We start from the raw sequence: 21358 nt of genomic DNA, 5'->3' as shown, positions 1-21358 counted from the left end.
ATACTACAAAGCTGTAGTAATCAAAACAGTATGGTACTGACGCAAAAACAGACACCTAGATCAATGGAGCGGAATAAAGAGCCCAGAAATAAGCCCACGCTTATATGATCAAGTAATCTACAACAAAGAAGGCAATAATATACAACGGGGAAAGACCATCTTTTCAATAAATGGTGCTGGGAAAACTAGACAGCTACATGCAAAAAATAAAAAGGCAAAAAAAAAAAAAAAAAAACTGGACCACTTTCCTACACCATACACAAAAATAAACCCAAAATGGATTAAAGACCTAAATGTGAAACCCGAAACCATAGAAGTCCTAAAAGAAAACAGTGGCGGTGATCACTTGGACGTCAGCCTTAGCATTATTTTTCTGGATCTGTCTCCTCAGGCAGAGGAAACAAAAGCACAAATAAACAGTTGAGACTACATCAAACTACAGAACTTTTGCATAGTGAAGGAAACCAACAAAACAAAGGGCAGCCTCCTGAATAGGAGAAGACATTGGCAAATGATATATCTGACAAGGAGCTAATATCCAAAATATATGAAGAACTCATAAAACTTAAAAAAAATAAATAACCTCAAAGTGGGCAGAGTACCTGAATCAAACTTCATCCGAAGAAGATATCCAGAGGTGACCAACAGACACGTGAAAAGGTGCTAAGTACCACTGATCATCAGGGAGAAGCAAATCAAAACCCCAGTGATAGGTCACCTCGCACCAGTCAGAATGGCTAATACAAACAGAGGAAGTTACGAGTGGTGAGAATGTAAAGAAAAGGGAATCCTTGTGCACTGTTTGTGGGAATATAAATTGGTGATAAAACCATACAGTGGTTCCTCAGAAAAGTAATGGGAATAGAAATAGTAATACCATGTGATCCAGTAATTCCACTTCTGGGTATTTATCAGAAGAAAACAAAAGCACTGATTGAAAAAGATGCAAGCACCCCTAGGTTTACTGTAGCATTATTTACAATAGCCACAATAGGGAAGGAAACTTAAGTGTCCATAAATAGGTGCGTGGATAAAGAAGATGTGGTGTAGACATACAATGGAATATTACTCAGCCATAAAAAAAAGAAGGCACTCTCATCATTTACAACCACATGAGTGGAACTAGAGGGTATTAGGCTAAGTGAAATAAGTCCTATAGAGACAAATACCACATAATTTCACATCTGTGTGGAATCTAAAAAGCATAAATAAACTCAAATACACAGCACGTACTGGTGGTTGTCAGAGGGCAGCAGGGAGATGGGCAAAACTGGTGAAGGGGATTATAGGTACAAACTTCCAGTTATAAGTAAATCACAGGGATGAAAAAGTACAGCATAGGGAATATCGTTAATAATACTGTAATAACTTGGGTCGCTACACTTATCTTGGTGAATATTTCATAATATGTATACTTATCAAATCACTAGGTTATACACCCGAAACTAATATAATATTGTATGCCAGCTATACTTCAGTGAAAAATAACGTACAGATGGCAACAACACAGCATTAAACTAAGTGCAGGACTGTCCACAACTACACAGATTGAAGCCAGGAAGCCAGCCCTGCTGTAGTCAGATCCAGATCTATCATCGAATCCTGCTTAACACCGCCTCCCACTGGTTGTCACAGGAAGCACTCCTGCACTCATCTCACTCATTTTTTCAGACTGCATTTTTTTCTCATTCTTTATTTTTGAATATATTTTGAAGTACTTTATTTTCTCATTCACATCCAGAGTTTTAATTTCCTAAAATCCTGGGGAAGGCTTTTGTGTTGCTTTTATTCCCCTGGACTGATGAATTACTCAAGCTTTAACTCTGTTTTCCTTCGTGCCATAATGATTTCTAAGGGAAGCTTCACTTTCTTCATAGTGACAGGGTTATAACTCTAAATTTCATTCCGGATTATGATTTTTAAAACCTCTTAAAAGCAAAGGTAGAATAATTGTAATTATATGGAACAGTAAAAAGTATCTTAATTGGGCAGAGGTATATACACTGACAAAACAAGGAACCCCAATATGTTTTTAAATGAACATAGAGCACTTAAAAACATGACTTACGTCAGGAACTTAAAGTACTTTTATTTTCTTGAGGCACAGGCAAGGAAAGACGAAAATACATTTGGCTCTTTTCTTAACTGCGCTAAATAAACATTGCCTTCAATGGGCCCTTCGAGAAAGGCAAACAAACTACCAAAGCCAGTGTATTTATACACTATTCTTGTTTTATCTAGGTTATAAACTACTTGTATCACTTTCTCACCAAGTCCTTGTCGTTTGAAGTGCAAATCCATGAAACTCGACAATCATCCTTTGCTCCTACTTAGTCCTAAACTTCTGAGAATGGCCCTCCTGTTTTCATTATAATGCTTGGTATGGAGAAGATACTTAAATTATCCGTATAGTAGACTAATTTGACTTAGTTTCTAGTCATGTTTGAAATCTTACTGTGTAGGTACTTCCTTTTAGTTTAGATAGTTATTTAAGAGTGGCAAAATCTAGGAAAGGCAATTCAAGGAAAGGTCAGTGTCATCCTACAGGGAGTATACAATATATAATAAAATAATAAAATATGTAATACCTGACTTGTCTATCTGAATGGCTATAGGATAGCTCTGAGAAAAAGATTAAGTGGGGGGAAAAGGGTCCTGAGTCTTACCAGTTTCACTAGAACAGAGTAAGCAAAGGTTGGATTTTATCCTACTGAAAAAAAAAGTATAGATGATTTAAAAAAAACAAACACCTAGTTATACTAAAATGAGAAGGTATACTCGTACAATTTAGAATGTGAGGAAAGCCAATATGATCAAATCAAGAACGACAACAACAAAATACAGTGAATCAGTTACTAGAGCAGTTATAAGAGAATTTAAAAATATATGCTCTGAGATCTAAAAGAAGACTGTGGCATGAATCAGAAACATGTTATTATTAAGCAGGAACAAATGAGAGTCTAAGAAATGGGAAAAAGAAGAGATGGGCTAGTGGTAGAATAGACAGAAATGAAATCAAACTCCATTACAGAAGCTAGGTGAGTTCTAACATATGTCTGAGAGGTGATCAATGTCCATGTTGAGAAAAGAGACTACAGAAGAAATAATGGCTGAGATTTTCTAAGAAGTGAATAAAGGGATGGGTAAAGTCTCATAAAACATACAATTCTGGAAAATGGTGAAGAAAAAAATTATGGAAGGCATAAAATAACATTGGGAAGGAAAAGATCTACCATTGATCTGTAGTTACATTAAAAATATTTGATAACTATTAACTAAGGCTTGACAGTGTTTACATATTTTTAAAAATCCTTCTAATTCTTATATGAAAATATTAATTAAAAAAATACTTGGGATATGCTGCAACGTATATGGGAGAGGAAGTAGATGTGAAACAAGTTTGGCCATGAGCCCATGACCACTGGAACTGAGTAATGGCTACGTGAAGGGGACTGTGCTTGTCCACATTTGATGTTTTCTAATAAAAAAAGGTTAAAAATAGAAATATTTTAAAGGAAATAAACACTTGAAAGTCTTTATACTAATAAATGTTGAAGAACTGAATAAACAGGTGAGCTCCCAAACTGTTAAGGTCCACCAAGTCCTCACCAGGCTACCCTCGAACAGTAACACAGAGGAAATTTAATGTAACCATGATTTAAAAAAAAAAAAAAAAAAACGCTGGCACCAGAATGGAAAAGTATAGGGCAGTCCTACTTATTTTATTATGGGTGTAAAAATCTAAGTAAAATACTGTCAAATAAAATCCAGTGTGTTGGATTTTTTATCATGAAAAAGTAAGATTTACCCTAGGGCTTAGAGAGGTGGTTAAATGTTACCACTGTTCTCTCAAGTGAATGCAGGACATTAACAAAGGAATTTCTAGGAAAGTCAATAGATGTTGGAAAGTGCAGAATAAAATCACACTCACTCATGATCTCCCTCCCCCCCCAAAAAAAAAACACTCTTAGCAAACTGAAAGTCAAAAGCCTCTTCTTTAACTTAATAAATGTTATTTATTGGAAGTCTACAGCAAACGTTTTTATTTAATACTAAAAACTTAGAAGCTTTACCATTAAAGAAAACAATATGATACCTCCTTGCAAATACCAGTTAGAATGCAGAACTATTAGGTTCTAGCCAATGCAATAAAAGCAAAAGATGTAAGAAATATGAAAGTTGAAGAGACAAAACTGATATTATCGGTAGACAAAATGTAGCCAACTTCCTAGAGAATCCGCCAGTTACTAGGAACTTAACTGCATGGCTGGATACAAGTTCACCATGTGAAAATCAGTAACTTTCCTATATATCAACCAAAACCAAGCAAGATGTCATAAAGAGAGGCCATTCTTAGAGGAGTAACAAACTCCAACACCTACAAATTATCCTAAAATGAAAGTGGCAAAGACAATGAAGAAAACTATAAAATAAAATTGAAAACTACAAAAGACCTAAACAAAGGGAGAAAAGACCTCATGTTCATGAACAGAAAAACTCAAAAAGATGTTACTTTCTTCAGACCGGTGTGGGTGTGTGTGGGGGGGGGGGGGTGTGTATTCGGCACAAGCTAACCAAAATCCCAACAAAACTTGTATTTCTTGACAATCCAGTTTCAAAATTAATATAAAACAGGATGGGCAGTGATAGAGGGATAGAGGTATTTGGAAATGAGTATACAAATGAAAATGAAAATGTTTGAAGCACAAAAGAAAAGTGAAACAATGGATGTGGAGATAGCCAAGACTACTATAGAAACTTGCTTTTTCAGATGTCAAGACTTACCAAAACCTTATGGGAATTAAGACAAATATGGGGAAACACAAAAAACAGATTAAAGGGCCAGAGAGTTCAGAAACACACCTGCATGTATGAGGATTTAGCATATGATACAAAGGAAGCTCAAGTTAATGAGAAAAGATGAGACTATCCAATTTTAAAAAGTAGTTATCCATGGGGAAAATAACTAAAATGAGACCTTTACCTTACATCAAAATAAGATTCAGACGAATTAAACAATGAAATGTAAAAATATACAGAAAAATGTAGGAGAATTTCTTAGAATGCTGGGTTAGAGAAAGCATTCTCAAGATTCCAATAAAGCTCAAAATAAAAGATTGATCAATTTGATTATGTGTAAACTATACTTCAGTTTAACAAAAACGCCTACAAACCATGTTAAGAGAAACTAGAGGCTGGAAAAAAATATCTATAACCTATCCTACAAATAAAAGAGACAAAGCTAAGAAAAATGGCCAAAGTATATTAATAAACAATTTCAGAAGAGGAACTACAGAGATGGGCCATAAACCCAGAAGATTCCCCACCTCCCTGGTAATAGAGAAAAAGCAAATTAAAACAAAATTAGCTATGATTTTTCACCCATCAAATTCGCAGAAGCGTGTCTACTTTAAAATGATGAGAGGCGCACCTGGGTGGCTCGGTCCAGTAAGTGTCTGCCTTTGGCTCAGGCCATGATCTTGGGGTCCTGGGATCAAGCCCTGAGTCGGGCTCCCTACTCAGTGGGGAGTCTGCTTCTCCCTCTATATTTCTGTCTCTCTCTCAAATAAATAAATCTTTTTAAAAAAATGATGAAAAGCAAGTATTCCCATGCTGGGAGAGAGAAACAGGTAACAACCACTAGGAGAGCAATATCCAGGATCTTTGAAACTAAAGATGGGTGTATCTGTGACCTAGTTCTCCTACTCACAGTACTTCTGCTGATGCACACAAGATACGAACAACGTAAGTGCCCATCTGCAGGGAAGAGAGTACATCCAGTATGCATGCAGCCCACGAAGTCATGAATTGGACCAAAATGTACCGACACACCAAACTCTGGGCGGCTGGACCTAAATGTATAACAAGTTTTACCCTTTCGTAGGTTACCTCTCCCGTTGGAGACTCTGGGCTTTCTGTATTACAGATGTTTGACATCTGTAATGGTTTGATTTTACGTAACAATAAGCTGAAACTGCACATTTGATAGTGTTTAACAGAATAGTGAGCACAGGGTATAAAACTCTAGTTTCATTTCTCCCAGCATCACCACCTGGAACAATTCATTTATTCCTCTGTTTTCTCATCACTGATATGCCACCACAGGTTCCTGGAAAAAATGGGGTTGCCAACCTAGCCTGATGAGGAAGTCTACCCTTCTAAGTGTGTGTGTGTGTATGAGAGAAAGAGTATGTGCCATATTTTTTCCAAGACTTTTATTGAAGGTATTCTTACTGGCAAAGTTCCACTTCAGTGCCAAAAATAATTACCTAATATGAAATTCATGTTGAAAATTTTCAGACTGCACTTTGAGCCCTAGAGTTCCATTCTGGAATTTCAATTTAGCTGTTTGGGACAGTTAAAAAAATCTTTTTCAGATCCTTTCACCACCTCTACTCATCCAGGAGCCTGGGGTTAGGCCCCTCGTATTTTTTTTCCTATGATGTCCCCCACCTCATCCCCACATTATGTCTTCTGTAGCCATTCCCAGTCTAACAGTGAACCTCTCATTTCCTCTGGGATAGCAAGTTGAGCATCTGATAAGCCAGTCTGGGCGATTTCACATTCATGAACGAATGTCACCTTTACGCTAGCCTCCACCTCTCTCCCCCTGGTCAGCATTTCACTCATTTCAAGAAGAGATGTCCGTGCAGTCTACATAGCTTCTGTGCAAATATATGACATGAATTTCATTCCAAAAATTCAATCCCTTAGAAAGTCTGAAATAGCATCTTTTTTTTTTTTTCTTTTCCTCCTCTCCAAGGTATGGAGCAGTTTCAGCAGGAATGTTGTGTGCCCTGACCACCCTGTCCCAGCAACTGGAGAATGAAAATGCCGTGGATGTTTTCCAGGTTGCAAAAATGATTAATCTTATGAGGCCTGGAGTATTCACAGACATTGTAAGTACTTTGTTTCTTTGTGAAACCTGTTCTGTCATCAGCTGAAACCCAGGCTCACACTTGAATGAGAGCACTGGTTGTCACCTGGGGATGGTTTCGCCCCCCAGGGGATGTTGGGCAATGTCTAGAGACTTTTTGGTTGTAGGAAAGTGCCCTGGAACCTGCCCAGAGATGCTGCTAAACCTCTTGCAATGCATCAGACAGATCTGTCCAGCAAAGAATGGTCTGCCTCAGAACGTCAGTAATGCTGAGGTAGAGAAACTCCGCTTTCTAGACTATGGTACTCTCCAGTTACAACATACAGATGTTGTATGATCTTAATCCACTGTCAACAGAATTAGTTCCAAACTAACAACGATCAAAGTGACATGCCGAATGCATAGGTCTTGATTATAAAGGCTCCAAGTCATTGTTTAAAAGTTCCTTAGCATAAACGTACATCCTTGTTTTTTACAATCACGTTTTTAATTGGTCTTGCTACCTTAGCTACCTTAGATGAAACGACTCAGCTCTTCTTTGTCTCAGATGATCTTCCTCTTGTTTTTCAGGAACAATACCAGTTTGTCTATAAAGCAATGCTCAGCTTGGTCAGCACTAAAGAAAATGGAAATGGTCCCATGACAGTGGACAAAAATGGTGCTGTTCTCATTGCAGATGAATCAGACCCTGCCGAGAGCATGGAATCTCTGGTGTGATTGGAATCCCGAAAGGGCGCTTAATTTGTAAAACTTCTGAAGACTGAGAACTTTTTTGAGGCCTTTTTTGCCAGACTCTAGGTTATACAATAACCCAGTTACTTTTTTACACTGATAAAAGTTTTGATATTTATTTTTTGCCATTTTATGTCTTAATGGTATCCTACTGAGCATTTGCACCTCTGTTCATTTCACACAGTGAAACGCAGTTTTCCCTAGTTTGCACTATATGATCAGTGTTACTGCCTATAATCTAATACTAAAGCAAGCCCTGATGTGACATTCCATGACAACATACATGCTACTTTTTTAGTTCAGTACAGTGAAGGTCTTTGTTATGACAGTGGATCTTGGTTTTATTATTTTATTATTATTATTATTATTGCTAAAGCAGTTGCACCCTCCTAGCAGGCAATGCTGAGCTTTTCCTCAGTCCTCTCCTATTTTTTTCAGGCACTGCTCCATACTGTCTGCCTTCTGTATTTTAATGGAGTGGATGGGCATTGTTTTCTTTTAAGGAGTAGTAGGTTCCTGAGAGCTACTAAGATAGTCTGTCAACCTCATGGCCTTGAAACAGTTCCATTTATGATGGTGAAGGTATCCATTAAGAAATTAGAAGGCTTTAAGAGCTTTATGTGAACATCACTTATTAGTTAAAGTTATATTCATAGCCTAAAAAAATGCCCAACTGTGTCAAAATAAAGGATATCTCTGTATTACGGTTTTCACAGTAGCTATGTGAACGGTGTGTGTTATTTCCATCTTGACCCTCTGAAATAGCTACACCCTCCAAGGAGGGCTACCTTTTACAGTAGAGATACGGCAATATTTTACACATCTCACCTATTTCTTCTTTAGTAACTCTCCGTTCATGCTTCTTGGTTTCTAATACCACACCTCATGGCAGGTAGAATAATGAAAATTTCTGCAGGTGTGTAGTTTTGAAATTAGTCCTCTAAAATATCCCTATTACTCGTATAGCTATCTAATAAAAACTACCTATCTAGTTAACATTCTTTTCTTCCCTTTTTTGCCAAATGTTTCCTGATAAATCCCATAATTACATATATTCTTCTACTTAGGATAAAAGTGAAAATGCTGGATTATCAAAAGTCTTGGGATAGATTCCCACACGTGAATAAGTCTGATTCGGAGAGAGGATATCAGACACTTAAGGGGAGATCAACATTCTCAAATAGATTGTAAAAGGAGGAGATGGCTTTGTGTGCTTTTGTGTTCTAGAGCCCCAAGAACAGACACACTTCACTCAGAGAGGCTGATAATCATGACACACAACCCAAGGAAGTCATTTGATCTAGCCTCTGGAGCCATTTACCCTGCCATAACTACATGATTGGGAAATTAGGAGCATTAATAAGAAATTTCAATTCAGTTAGAAAAATAAGCTCCTACTGAGATCTGTTCTTCTGTTGCGTATTTGCATTTGAAGGATAACTGCTGTTAGAAGTGAAATCATCACCAGAACTGGGCCTGTCACGAAGAAAAGGGTTTTGGTTAATTTTTATGTCAATAAACTTTAACAAAAAAATCCATACTGGCTACTATCATAGTATCCGGGTAGGCTCTGGAACATTAATGGTGACCAGTGCTGAGGTTCTGCTGACCTTAAGTTGGCTGTCCGTGAAGTTTGTCAGAGTGGTGCTGTGGAACCAAAGCTGCTAAGGAGAGGCTACAGGCCCAAGTTTGGGGATTCCAGTGCACAGGCCAGGTTGATGGAGTTTTCGTGAACTGTGTAACCGGCCAGGGTTAATCTCATGTTTTCATCACAGAAATTCTGCAACACGGAAAACAGTCCATTGTTCATGAACCGTGTAGGTGAGGCTTAAGAAAAGGTGTGCAAGTGAGCAGTCTGCAGAATGGCATGTGCTAGAGGAAAGCAACACCTCTGCAGCCCCTCTGCTATCACAGGTAATACCAGGAAGCTCTACTGAACACCGGAGGAAACAAGCTCGAACACAGGAACACCACCACTGCCAGAGGCCGAGGGGAAGCAGGAAGGACAAGGTTTCAGATCATGGCAAGAGCCAGATCATTGCAGTCCATTAAGCAGATTACACTTCATTTATACATCGATAGGAGTGAACTCTTTTTAGTAGTTGGCACAGATTGGACTTTTGGGGCTCCTGGTCCGTTGGTAATTTTTTCTTCTACAAGTGAATGTTGGTTGGAAAACACAGGTGTTTCCTTCTGTGCTATTTACAGCGGGCTCCAGTCATGGAAAGGCATAGGTTCCAACGCAATTCTGTGACCATTCCTGACACAGGGATCATAGTCATGATAAAAGAAAGATAGCTAGTAAATAGAAACATTTAAAAGGATGGTTTGAAGTTCTCTAAGTATGTGTCCACAGTGGTCTTAAACTAGTCTACACATCCTGACACACTGAAATCTGAGCAAATGCTGTCTGCCCGTCTTGCCAAAGTGGTCCAAACACACTTCAACGAGGACAGTTCTATCCAGCAGTTCCTCACTTTCCCCAGAGAGCGTATCCTGAATGGTATTCTTCATTTGTGATGGACATTAATATTCTTCCATCTTTCCAGAGGCAGAGTTTCAAAGATGGTGTTTTCTTTGAGACATAAACACACTGCTTAACTACACAAGGTTATTACCACTTGCACTCAGGGGGAAGGGATACAGCTATTGCAGACTAACATGTGCTATCTTATAAAATAAGCTTATAGGGTGTATAGATTTAGCTCTAGGTGAACAAAATGCACACATCATACAATACTGAGTTGCAGTGATCAGACCAAGTGGCCATGGTGGGCATCAGAGAGGACCTGTATTGCCACCAGGAGAATGCTTGCATCCAAGAGCCACTTCATCTTTTATATATGTGTGTGTGTTAAAAAAAAATTACTTCTGAATTCCAAGAATAAGATTAATTGAACCGGTTTTCCTAAATTTTTATGCCTTGGAGCTTTTAGAGTCTATTTCAAGTTGAAGAGTCCAGCATGGTCAAAGAAGGTTATGGTGTTCAAGGTCTGGCTGTTGGAAATTTTAGCCCAGAGTGACATATACCGAAATCAACAAATAACCTTAATTATTTTATAATGACACAGCACAACTGCCTTGTTATAAATTTTTCTTAAATGCATATGTACTATATTTAAAAATTAAAGTATAGATACCAATTTACCAAAGATACATATTACTAATTCTAAGCAAAAAATAAACCCAAACTCATCACAATTTAAGAAATAATAATCAAAATTGTAGTTTGTCTTAAGAATTTAGCAGTTATACTGGAAAATGCATTTTCGACTCCTGTGTTCTGAAGTTTATGTTCAAATGGTGCCAGTGAATTTTTATATGAAGGGAAAATGCCTGCTTTTTTTTTTTTTAACAGCTATAATTTCACTTACCCCTTTGCGCTTTCCCTTAGTTGCCATTAACATGCAGTACTGGCTTTAACTTATCTCTAGAAAGAAGGCATGCTACAAATAGGAAGGAATTGTAATAGTATTTGGCCTCTACTTTGTCTTAGCTGTTAAACTGTTTTTAGTATTTTTGTTAAATATTTGCAAAGGGAAGCATTTTCTACAGAGGATAATTAATTTCAAGAAAAATATCTTGAGTTTTAAGAAATAAACATCTCCAGAAAAGGAGACAGCCGATTTTATAAAATGTTGCAACTCTCCAACATTTGGGGTAGTGACTCCTTTTTTGTTAGGACATTTGAAACTAGCAAGCAGCCATTGTTTCTAAAAAAGAAAAAAGAAAAAAAAACCTCAGCCTTCATGTTAATTCATGTTTCTTTCACTTCATTTTGAAATAGCTAAAATCATTAAACCTGTAAATATTTTGTTGCTTGGATAAGCATCTTCTGGGAACTTTGTATCTATGGTATATAATCATAGAATTTTATATTTTCATATAAAGCTAATTTTTTTCTAGTTTCAACTCCGTCATAGTTTTGTTTTGTTTTGTTTTGGTTCGGTTCGGTTTGGTTTGGTTTTTTGGGGGTTTTTTTGTGGTGGATATGTGAATTCAACTTTCTGTGTATTGAAGTAGCAAGAATCATCTTTGCATTCCAAAAGATCCAACCTGTGTAATTTCTTTCAGGCAGTGATTGTGAAAATTGGGTTTTCTTTAATTCCATCGACCATTTGTGCAATAGGAATTAGACATAATTAGTCACTGAATACACTCGTTACATTGACCCATTTGAAAAAAAGTGGTTGGTTTTTGGTTTTGTTTTTTTTTTAATTTGTTCAGGGGGGAGGGGTTTTGTAACCTGAAATTTTTCCCTTTTTTCTTCTGTTTAAAACTATATCAAATCATTCTATTATAGTGTTATTTAATATGTAAATTGTATTGCTATACATAAAATAAAGTATGGTTTTTGATGTATTCATTAGTGCTGAGCATTTCTATGAAAATATGTCCAATAAAATTCGGTTACTAGTCTCCCTTAACAGATCACATTTATACCTGCCAACTCTTTGTCTTAGTTTTCATGGTAGTAAAAGTAATGTTAAGAGTATCTTTACATAGGCAGCAAACCAGAAAGAAATGTCTTTTCTGAGTTCTTCCATCTTTAAAGAATGAAGAATGACAAAGTTTTACCTACCTATGGACTCAAACCTTATTTACATTATGAACCTGCTAAGTTATAAGCAGAATTACTAATTTCTCCAGTCTATCAACTAGATTTATAGCCACTTCTCCCTCTTAATTATTTATCATGCTGGATGAAGGATGTATCCTGCCAAGACGACAGGAGAATCTATGAGATGTATGTAGGACCACTACAATGGCTTCTACTTACAAGCAATTTTGACATTTCCAAACAGGGAGGGTCTCAAACTTTGCAGCTTGGGCCCCTTCTCTGTGAACTTTCAGTAGGCTCGCATCAAGAGTTCAATTCTTACTGCCAGGGCCCCAGTTTTTCTTTCCACGGGGATGAAGAGCTTACATTTCATTGTCCTGAGTAACTGGGAATTTAAGAAACAGTATTGATCTAATCTATTCTATCTCTATCTCTTAGACCAATTCCAGCAAAAAAAAATAACAAATCTCTCTGATGATAAACACTACTCTTCCCCAGATTACATCCACAAAGACTCAATACTCTGTATCACAGAGCACAGCACAAACTGATGGCCCACAGATTGTATTCATCCACAGATAGATGGTATTTGGTCCATAATTTTAAAAATTCACATTAGCTACCTACCAACATCTTAAGAAATAGACACTTTCACATTAAGATTCAGATTTGAAACTCCTTTCAAAAATGTGGACAATGTTAACACAGCAGGCTCACGTTCTCACCTGGCACTAACAAGGTGGAGAGGAATCACGGTTACCCCTTTTAGGGGATGCTTGTACTCTCCAGTTCACCAGAGTCCTCCCCATCTCTCCTGTCACCTTATGTCTGCCCCCTGTCAGCCATTTAAATAACCTGCCTGGATTCTATGAGCAGTTGCATAAGAATTTTTTAGGTCATCTTCCATCATTAAAATGCTAAGAAACCAGCATGGGCAAAGGGGGCTTCCACGTTCCTAATTATTTCTAATTCCACCCAAGGTGGCTCCATGCAGAAGCAGTTATAAGTGTTCAAAATAGTTAACCAAATTAATTCTCTACTACATGATTTTTACGGTCCAGAATAGAAATAGACAAAGAAGCCTCATTTCTGCTACCAAGAATGGGGTAAAGAAACAAGAATGCAAAAAGCTACTGCAAAAACTCCCATTTTCTAACAGTTAAAATTCAGATCCTTAAGGGGCGCTTGGGTGGCTCAGTTGTTAAGCGTTTGCCTTCGGCTCAAGGTGTGATCCCAGGGTCCAAGGATTGAGCCCCGCATCAGGCTTCCTGCTCCGCTGGGAGCCTGCTTCTTCCTCTCCCACTCCCCCTGCTTGTGTTCCCTCTCTTGCTGGCTTTCTGTCTCTCTGTCAAATAAATAAATAAAATCTTTAAAAAAAAAATTTTTTTTAATTCAGATGGTTAAGAACTTTAAGATTTAGCAACAAGTTACTAGTAACGATGCCTAGATTCAGAGACGGGATTAAGGACATTGGCTTTATATTTATGGCTGTGTTGGTAAGAGAGCATAAAGGCACTAGCAAATAAGAACTAGAAGTTGGGGACTGGCAAGGTAAAATTGGCTTTTGCGATTATGAAGTTTGGCAAGAACGATAATCAGAAAAGAAAGAAAGATAATTAGCAGTTTATCTGAACCTAACGATGACATTATGTTGCTCAAAAATTGAAAAATAGGAAATTAACTTTATCTGATTTATGGTAATTTGAAAAGCATTTGACTTGAATAGTTCCTGGCCTATAAACTAATTATCTTCCTTCCCTTCCCCACACTCTACTTCTGCAAAGCATAAAGTCAGACTTCATGGCAAGAGCCAGTGGGCCTTGCAAAGCTTAGGCAAACATTCTAAATTGTAGATTAAATAAATTTAGCATTCTGTTAAAATTCATCCCAAAAGCATTTGCTCAATGTCTATCACAGGGCACATGTTAGTTATACCCTGTACAGAATGTAAAGTTGTTGGCAGAGGCATTTCAAGTCAGATGAGGCAAAAGTTACAACTTAATCCTAAAAACTCATTCTTCAGTTTACTCAAAAATACTTATTTGGCTCTATCATAGAGATGGAGTACAAAAGACAATTATGCAACACTGTTAGCAAAGCAGTAAAATCTGTAACCACGGACTCCCTAACTTATACACTGCTCACGCAACTCTATTTTATATTAAACTTGCCTCTGGAACTTAGCATTTTCCCACAGGGGAAAAAAATGTTAAAGAATAAGGACTATAGGGGTGCATGGGTGGCTCAATTGGTTAAGCGTCTGCCTTCTGCTCTGGTCATAATCCCAGGGTCCTGGGATCAAGGCCCACATCGGGCTCCCTGCTCAACGGGGAACCTGATTCTCCCTCTCCCTTTGCCTGCCGCTCCCCTCTCCTTGATTGTGCTCTCTCCCTCTCTCTCTCTCTCTCTCTCGCTCTCAAATGAATAAATTTTAAAAATCTTAAAAAAAAAAAAAAAAAGAGTAAGGACTACAAACAGCCAAAGGGTCCAGTCAAGGTTGTCACTGACAGACAGTGACTGGGGGCTAGTTGCTTGACTTCTCAACATGCCATTTTCCTCACCTGTACAACAGAGAAATCAATGTTTACCTCCCAGGACTTGCTGTGAGGAGTGAATGAGATGCACGCAAAGCCCTTGGGACGGTAAATTACATTAGCCATTATAACGATCCTATCACCTAGCTTTATTTTTTTTTTTATTGCTTAGCAGAATTTGTCACTCATGAAACAAAATGTCAACAACCTGAGCTTACCCAATTAAATAGTAATACTGGGAAATTTCCTTCACTGATGAGGACGCGCACCTCCTCCAAGCAGATCCAAGGGAGGGATGCGGAGATGAACGTGAACAATGAGAGTAGCCCACGTATCCTACAGTCCAGAAACAAGAGTGCCAGAAGCAGGGAATGAACACATGTACACAGTGCCCCATATGCTGAATATTTCTCTTCTAATGGTTTAAATCTCTCAGTGCATTCTAAGAACTTCTTCTAGAAAAAGCTCCATAGTTTGAGAAAACTCCAACATATTAGTTGCTGTCAAACCCCAGTACAGACTACTCCATAGCACTGTGATAAAGACGAACATTTCTACACTAGCAACAATGCCCTATCTCAACTCCAAACCCTATAAACTCATATGAAAGTGATCATTCCTTTTTCCTCAGCCAATTTTTATCTTCTATAGCTCTCGCTACTTTCAATATACCGCTCTCATTATCAACCCTCATCTTCCCTCGCCCTAGACCACAGTTGGCCTCTTTAGCCACTGACAACTGTACTGTGAAGAAAGGGCCATAAATTAGAGACATTTCCTGATTTGGTAACAGAGTCTTAAAGCGTATTGAGTATTATTTCAGAGTATCACCCTACATAAATAAGCTTGTTTCCTCTGCCAAAACTTTGTTGATTATTGAAGGAAGACACATCAGGATGAATTATGATTTTTTTAATATTACAACTTTTGGTGCTTTAGCAATACATTAAAATATATATTCTGATAGGGGCACCTGGGTGGTACAGCTGGTTAAGTATCCAATTCTTGGTTTCTGGTGGTCCTGATCTCAGGGTCATGAAATCAGGCCCCCTGTCGGGCTCTGAGCTCAGCACAGCATCTGCTTGAGATTCTCTATCTCTGCCCCTCCCCCACCAGCCTCTCTCTAAAATAATTAAATCTTTAAAATATATATGTATATTCTGATAGCTAACATTTTCATAACTCGTACAGCCTAAAAATGTTTCAAAATTGGTCATTTAAAAAATAGTATAGATTGGGATGTTATAATGGGATCCTAGGTATGAAACATTTTTCATGGAAGGCTGCACATTAATCATGTGAACTTAAGCTCAATTTATTGATACTCACTACTTATTAAGACACCTCTTATTGGGAGTAAATTCTCACATTGCTTAAGAATATTCAAACTGGGGGCACCTGGGTAGCTTAGTTGGTAGAGAATCCAACTCCTGATCTCGGCGTTGTAAGTTTGAACCCCACATTGGGTGTACTTAAAAAGTAACAATCTTTAGGGAAAAAAAAAAAAAAAGAGCGGTGCCTGGGTAGCTCAGTTAGTTGAGCCTCCAAATCTTGGCTGCAGCTCCCAATCTCAGGGTCGTGAGATTGAGCCCTGTGTAGGGCTCCAGGCTGAGCGTGGAGCCTGCTGAGGAATCTCTCTCTCCCTCTCTCTCTGTCCTTCCCTGCTCCCCACTCATGCTCTCTAAAATAAAATTATAAAAAGAAAGAATGTTTGAACTGCATTTTGTGTCAGAACCTCCCAGCAGGTTGTCCAGGATTCTTAATTTTTAAGCTTTCACCATACCAATAATCAAATATTCTCTACTAGAAAAAAAAATCTATTTGCATCCTTGCCCTTATTTTTTAAATGCCTCAGGCAGGTGTATGCATGTAAGCATCCAGGACATATAGTTCCAAAGCTATCCCTTGGCTTTTAAAAATTATCTCACGGTTTTTAAAAGGTGATGAAGGAGAATTCTGCTATTTTCAAAAAGGATTTGGGCCTAATGATCCCCTAAAATTCTAAGTAGTACTGAGGAAAACATAAAATGCTGTGGCACCTGACCCCACCGCCATCTCCCTCAAGAGCTCCCCTTTTGATCAATGTTCTAAAATTTCTCTGGGTTAGATTCATAGATAACCCATATCCCTAAAGAAGGGTGTATACCAGAGCAAATGAATAATGGTCGCTCAGCTGGCAGTAGCTGTAATCTATTTTTCCTATCCCTATCATATTCTCTATTTATAAACCATAAACACCATGAAACCGCAAAGGCAGTCCAAATAAAATAAAGACAGTCACTTTATGGTATACTGTAACACCTTCACTGACAACTGTGTTTACAATTAAAAACAAAAACAAAACAAAACAAAAAAAAACCTTAAAGGACTTCGGGCTGCTTAACCCAGTAATTCAGGCATAAGTAAACTAAAATCTTATCGACTTCCCTATATCTGTAACTCATGATCTTTACCTACCTCCCGTTACAGCAGAGAAGGTGTCCTCGCTCCTATATAAGACAGCCCTTTCATCTTCCGTGACTTGTAAATGGCCCATCCTTGTCCTCTCAAGGACTGCGTTTGTGCATTAGTTTTCCTAGCAACCTGAGTCAGGTGATACCTTGCTCTCTCTACTGAATCATTCATTTTGGCATACATATACATTCTATTATCACCACCTTAGAAAAACCTTCTCTTGATGCCAAGAATCCTTTGACTAGCATCTCATTTGGTGTTTCCCTCTGATTACAAAACGTCTTGGGAGCAGTCTATAGTGACAAGATACATTCTTTTCTTCCATTTTCTCAACCTGTGTAAACTGGGATTCCAGCAGAAGCATCCCACAACTCTAAGTTCTCCAAATACCTTGTTCTTTCCCCTCAACTCCACTAATTTGTTAGCAATCAACCACACCACCGTCTTTCAGCACTCAACCAATATTTACACAGCAATCACTATGCACCAGGAGAGTAAGAATTATAGCAGACTTATCATAAACGATTCAAGCCATAAAACAGTGGAGTGACAAAGAAAAAAAACCTGTGAACCTCAACTTCTATATCTAGTGAATAAGTTATTCTTTCACAATTATTCATATAAATGGATAAAACTTATTTTCTATTTAGAGCTATCCTTTTTTTTTTTTAAGATTGTATTTATTTATTTGAGAGAGAGAGAGGGAGAAAGCACAAGCAGGGGGAGGAGCAGAGGGAAAGGGAGAAGCAGACTCCCCACTGAGCTGGGAGGCCAATGCAGGACTCTATCCCAGGACCCTGGGATCATGACCTGAGCCAAAGGCAGACGCGTAACTGACTGAGCCATCCAGGTGCCCCAGACCTATACTTTTACAGGCTGTTTTTATTTTCCAAATGAAAATTAACACTTGCTGAAGATGTATTTTCCTGATGATGTTCACCATATATGATTTAATGGTATCCTGGTTAGGAGTTGTCAAAGTATTTTTTTTAGGGGAAAAGTTAGTACAATCCCCATGTAAAACTACCAACTAAAAACTGAGCTAAAATTAGTAGAGAGACTGTTATTATATTATCACAATTATCCTTTGCCATTAAAATGAGATTATGTTGCTTTGTTGGAAGAGTCCAAAGAAACAGAAAACTACACCCAGATTTATATCCATATTATGCAACAAGGGAAAAAGAAATAAAAAATGTAAGATTAAATCCATTATTGGAGAATAACCAGTGCGTCTTCAAAAAACATTTTGGCTGAGATCTGAAGAAATCAAAGTACATTGTTGAGTTTGCATGAGGCAGGCTACGTGCAAGCCACATGAGATATGGTGCTAAAGAGATAAAAGAAAATATGTTTAACAAATGTATTCAAAAACATTTTTAGAGAATGCAAGAACAAAACTCTTAATATCCTTTAAAAACCAACCAATTTAATCTTGTCAATCTTCCTTGGAACATTCAATCGCTTTCTTTCTGTATCACATCAGACATTAATTCCTGGCTTTAATGTCATCATTCCTCCCTTTACTACTACCATTTATCCAAACTTGTATTTCTTCTCCTCTTAAACTCACACCCCTATTTTAGCAAAGTCCATTCTATTCACTCACTGATGCAAAGACTCACTGTTTCATTCTTATATTTAGACATTTGCTAGTCACTCCTCTCACTTAGAATGCTCTTCCTTCACTCCTATCCAGTGCTCAGATTTCTCCTGGAAACTATTTCTGATTAGTTAACCTTGAAGTTTTAAGATGAACCCCTTGGTTCTTATACTCTTGCTTTGACAATTTGTCCTAAATCTGTTCTTCATCTTGTTACACAGGAGTTGTTCCTGAGAAGTTAAAGATGGTGGGTGAAGAATGAGGACATGAGATAGATCTCACCCTGAAAGGAGAAACAAGCATAAAAAGATAAAATGGGCAACACCCGCCAAAAAGCATTGGCTAGAGTCATGTCCATTTAACATTATAAGCTGAGGAGTAGATAACCTCTCAATTATAACTCTATGACCTGGGGGCTTTCAGTAACTGAGAGCTGTATAAAGAGAATGTATGATGACTAAAGATTATTTATGTTCCTAAATTATCTTTCATATTTTGTCCGAGTTTTTTCAGAATTAAGTAATGTTATACATAGAGAATACTCATGCTCAAAAAGTATGCTGTAGGGGTGGACCGGAGGTCAGGCCATCTTTTATTTTATTTTTCCTTTAAAGGTTTATTTATTTATTTGCGAGAGACAGAGAGAGCATGCACGAGCAGGTGCAGGGGTGGGGGGGAGGGGCAGAGGAAGAGGGGGAAAAAGAATCTCCAGCAGACTCCCTGCTGAGCAAGGGCTCCGTCCCACCACCTTGAGATCATAACTTGAGCCACAACCAAGAGTCCGACACTTAACCGACTGAGCCACTCAGGTACCCCAGTCAGTCCATCTTTTAAATGTTAAGTCTGACTTCAACCAATAACTACGAAACTAGGGAAAGCAACCGCCATAACAGTTTTAACATTTATTGAACATGTTTTATATACTTCTTGCATATTCTAAGCCTGGTAGAACATAGAAACAATGTATGCAGTCTCTCTTATACACACACACACACACACCCCAAAAATATATACAGATCTGAATGGTAAATAACAATACATGACAGTTTATCACTAGGTGGAAAACAGCCTTGGAGTATTAACATAAACAAGTGCCATGGCAATTCAGAGGAAAAGTTTAAGAAGGAAATGACGCTGAAGGGAAACCTGAAAAGATGGCTAGATACTGAGTGACAAAATAAGTTATGAAAAACCTTCAGTTTATGTGAATGTTGGGGAAAGTCTTGAATAAACAAAATTTTCATCTAAAAAAAAATGAGATGAGCTTGGAAAAGGAGGTTGAAGTCTATGCCATGGAAAACCTTAAATATTAGGCTAAAGAGTTTGGACTTGACTTTGCCTGAAGGTGAGAACCACTGAAGATGTAGGTATATCAATAACATTACTGCCAAACAAAGACTACATAACAAACCATTTCTTGGTTAGTCCAGTTAACTCAAATAATTTTCCTGAAAACATAGCTCTTCTCAAAGATAGACCTGAATTTTCTCATGCAGCTTTAGACCAGGCTCACTTTACTAAAAGTGGCCCTAGGAGTGATTGCATATTTTAAATACAAACAGTATGGCTCTTTTTTAACACTAAATCAGAAATAGCTGAATCTTTTTCATACATCTGGGGATTAAATGGTATTACAATTTTGTGCTTTTAGGAAATACCTCAAAGTCCAATAGATTTGTCAATTCTACTCTCCTGAGAAACTTTACTCTGTACATTTAAAAACATTTTAAAATTAAGTTTAAATTATTTATTGTGACTTTTGAGAATTAATTTTTATAAGTTCCAGGGTGAAAAATGAACACACAGTAATTCTGAGTCTAAAGAGCATGGGAAAATTAGTTCACAAAGCCTAATAAGCAACGTACATGACATAAGGACACTACTACAAGATTTACTCAAAGAAAATTTACTTTTATTTGCATATTAAATAAATGTATGAATACCTTTATTCACCTACTAAATAAGCTTAAAATTTCTCAGTCTTTACAGCTCATGCTATCCCAGAGACGAGAGAAAATACTATCTCTGAAAAGATACTAACTGGATATTCATGAGCTAAATGGGAACAAAGATACACCAGAGCCTTGCTATCATGAGTCCATGAGATAGAACCACATTCCAAGTTAAGCAATTTATGATGAGATTTTAACCACACATAACAAGACTACGTATGATACTAAAGAATAATAGTCTAATAAAATAGATCTACTCTATCATTAATGCCCCCAAAAGTAAAAACTTCACACTTCACAGTATCTTTCATTTCTGAAAGCACTATCATATGCATTATTTCATTTGGTCCTCACGAGTATCTTGTGAATTAGACAAAGAAAGTTAATATTTTCCCTTTCTTGCCAATGATGAAACTGAGTTCTTAAGTAGCAAATCTGGAGCTAGAATCCATGTGCTCTAATTCAGCGATATCACCATTTCTCCACCCTGCCTCTCCAGCACATATCAAGGCAAATATCCAGTGCATTTCAGTCAAGAAGGTCAAACTTTTTAGGCTAATTCACAGCATCAACTGGTTTAAAATTTCTATGATGTCTGGGATAGGAAGATGAGTTTACTACTTTCATATTCCTTTTCCCTGCATA

General features: G+C 37.6%; 1 protein-coding gene across 1 annotated transcript in view; it reads left to right on the top strand.

The window, feature by feature from the left end:
- Positions 1–11971, top strand: part of PTPRG (protein tyrosine phosphatase receptor type G) — a 209999-nt gene extending 198028 nt beyond the window's left edge. The window contains exons 24-25 of the mRNA XM_040628133.1: positions 6764–6899; positions 7448–11971. Coding sequence (XP_040484067.1) covers positions 6764–6899; positions 7448–7594 — 283 coding nt within the window. The 3' untranslated portion in view covers positions 7595–11971. The remainder of the gene's footprint in view (positions 1–6763; positions 6900–7447) is intronic.
- Positions 11972–21358: the final 9387 nt, after the last annotated feature.

The sequence above is a fragment of the Ursus maritimus genome, unplaced genomic scaffold, assembly GCF_017311325.1.
Source record: "Ursus maritimus isolate PB19 unplaced genomic scaffold, ASM1731132v1 scaffold_14, whole genome shotgun sequence".
NCBI classification, from domain to species: Eukaryota; Metazoa; Chordata; class Mammalia; order Carnivora; family Ursidae; genus Ursus; species Ursus maritimus.
This window is presented reverse-complemented; position numbering and strand designations above follow the sequence as displayed.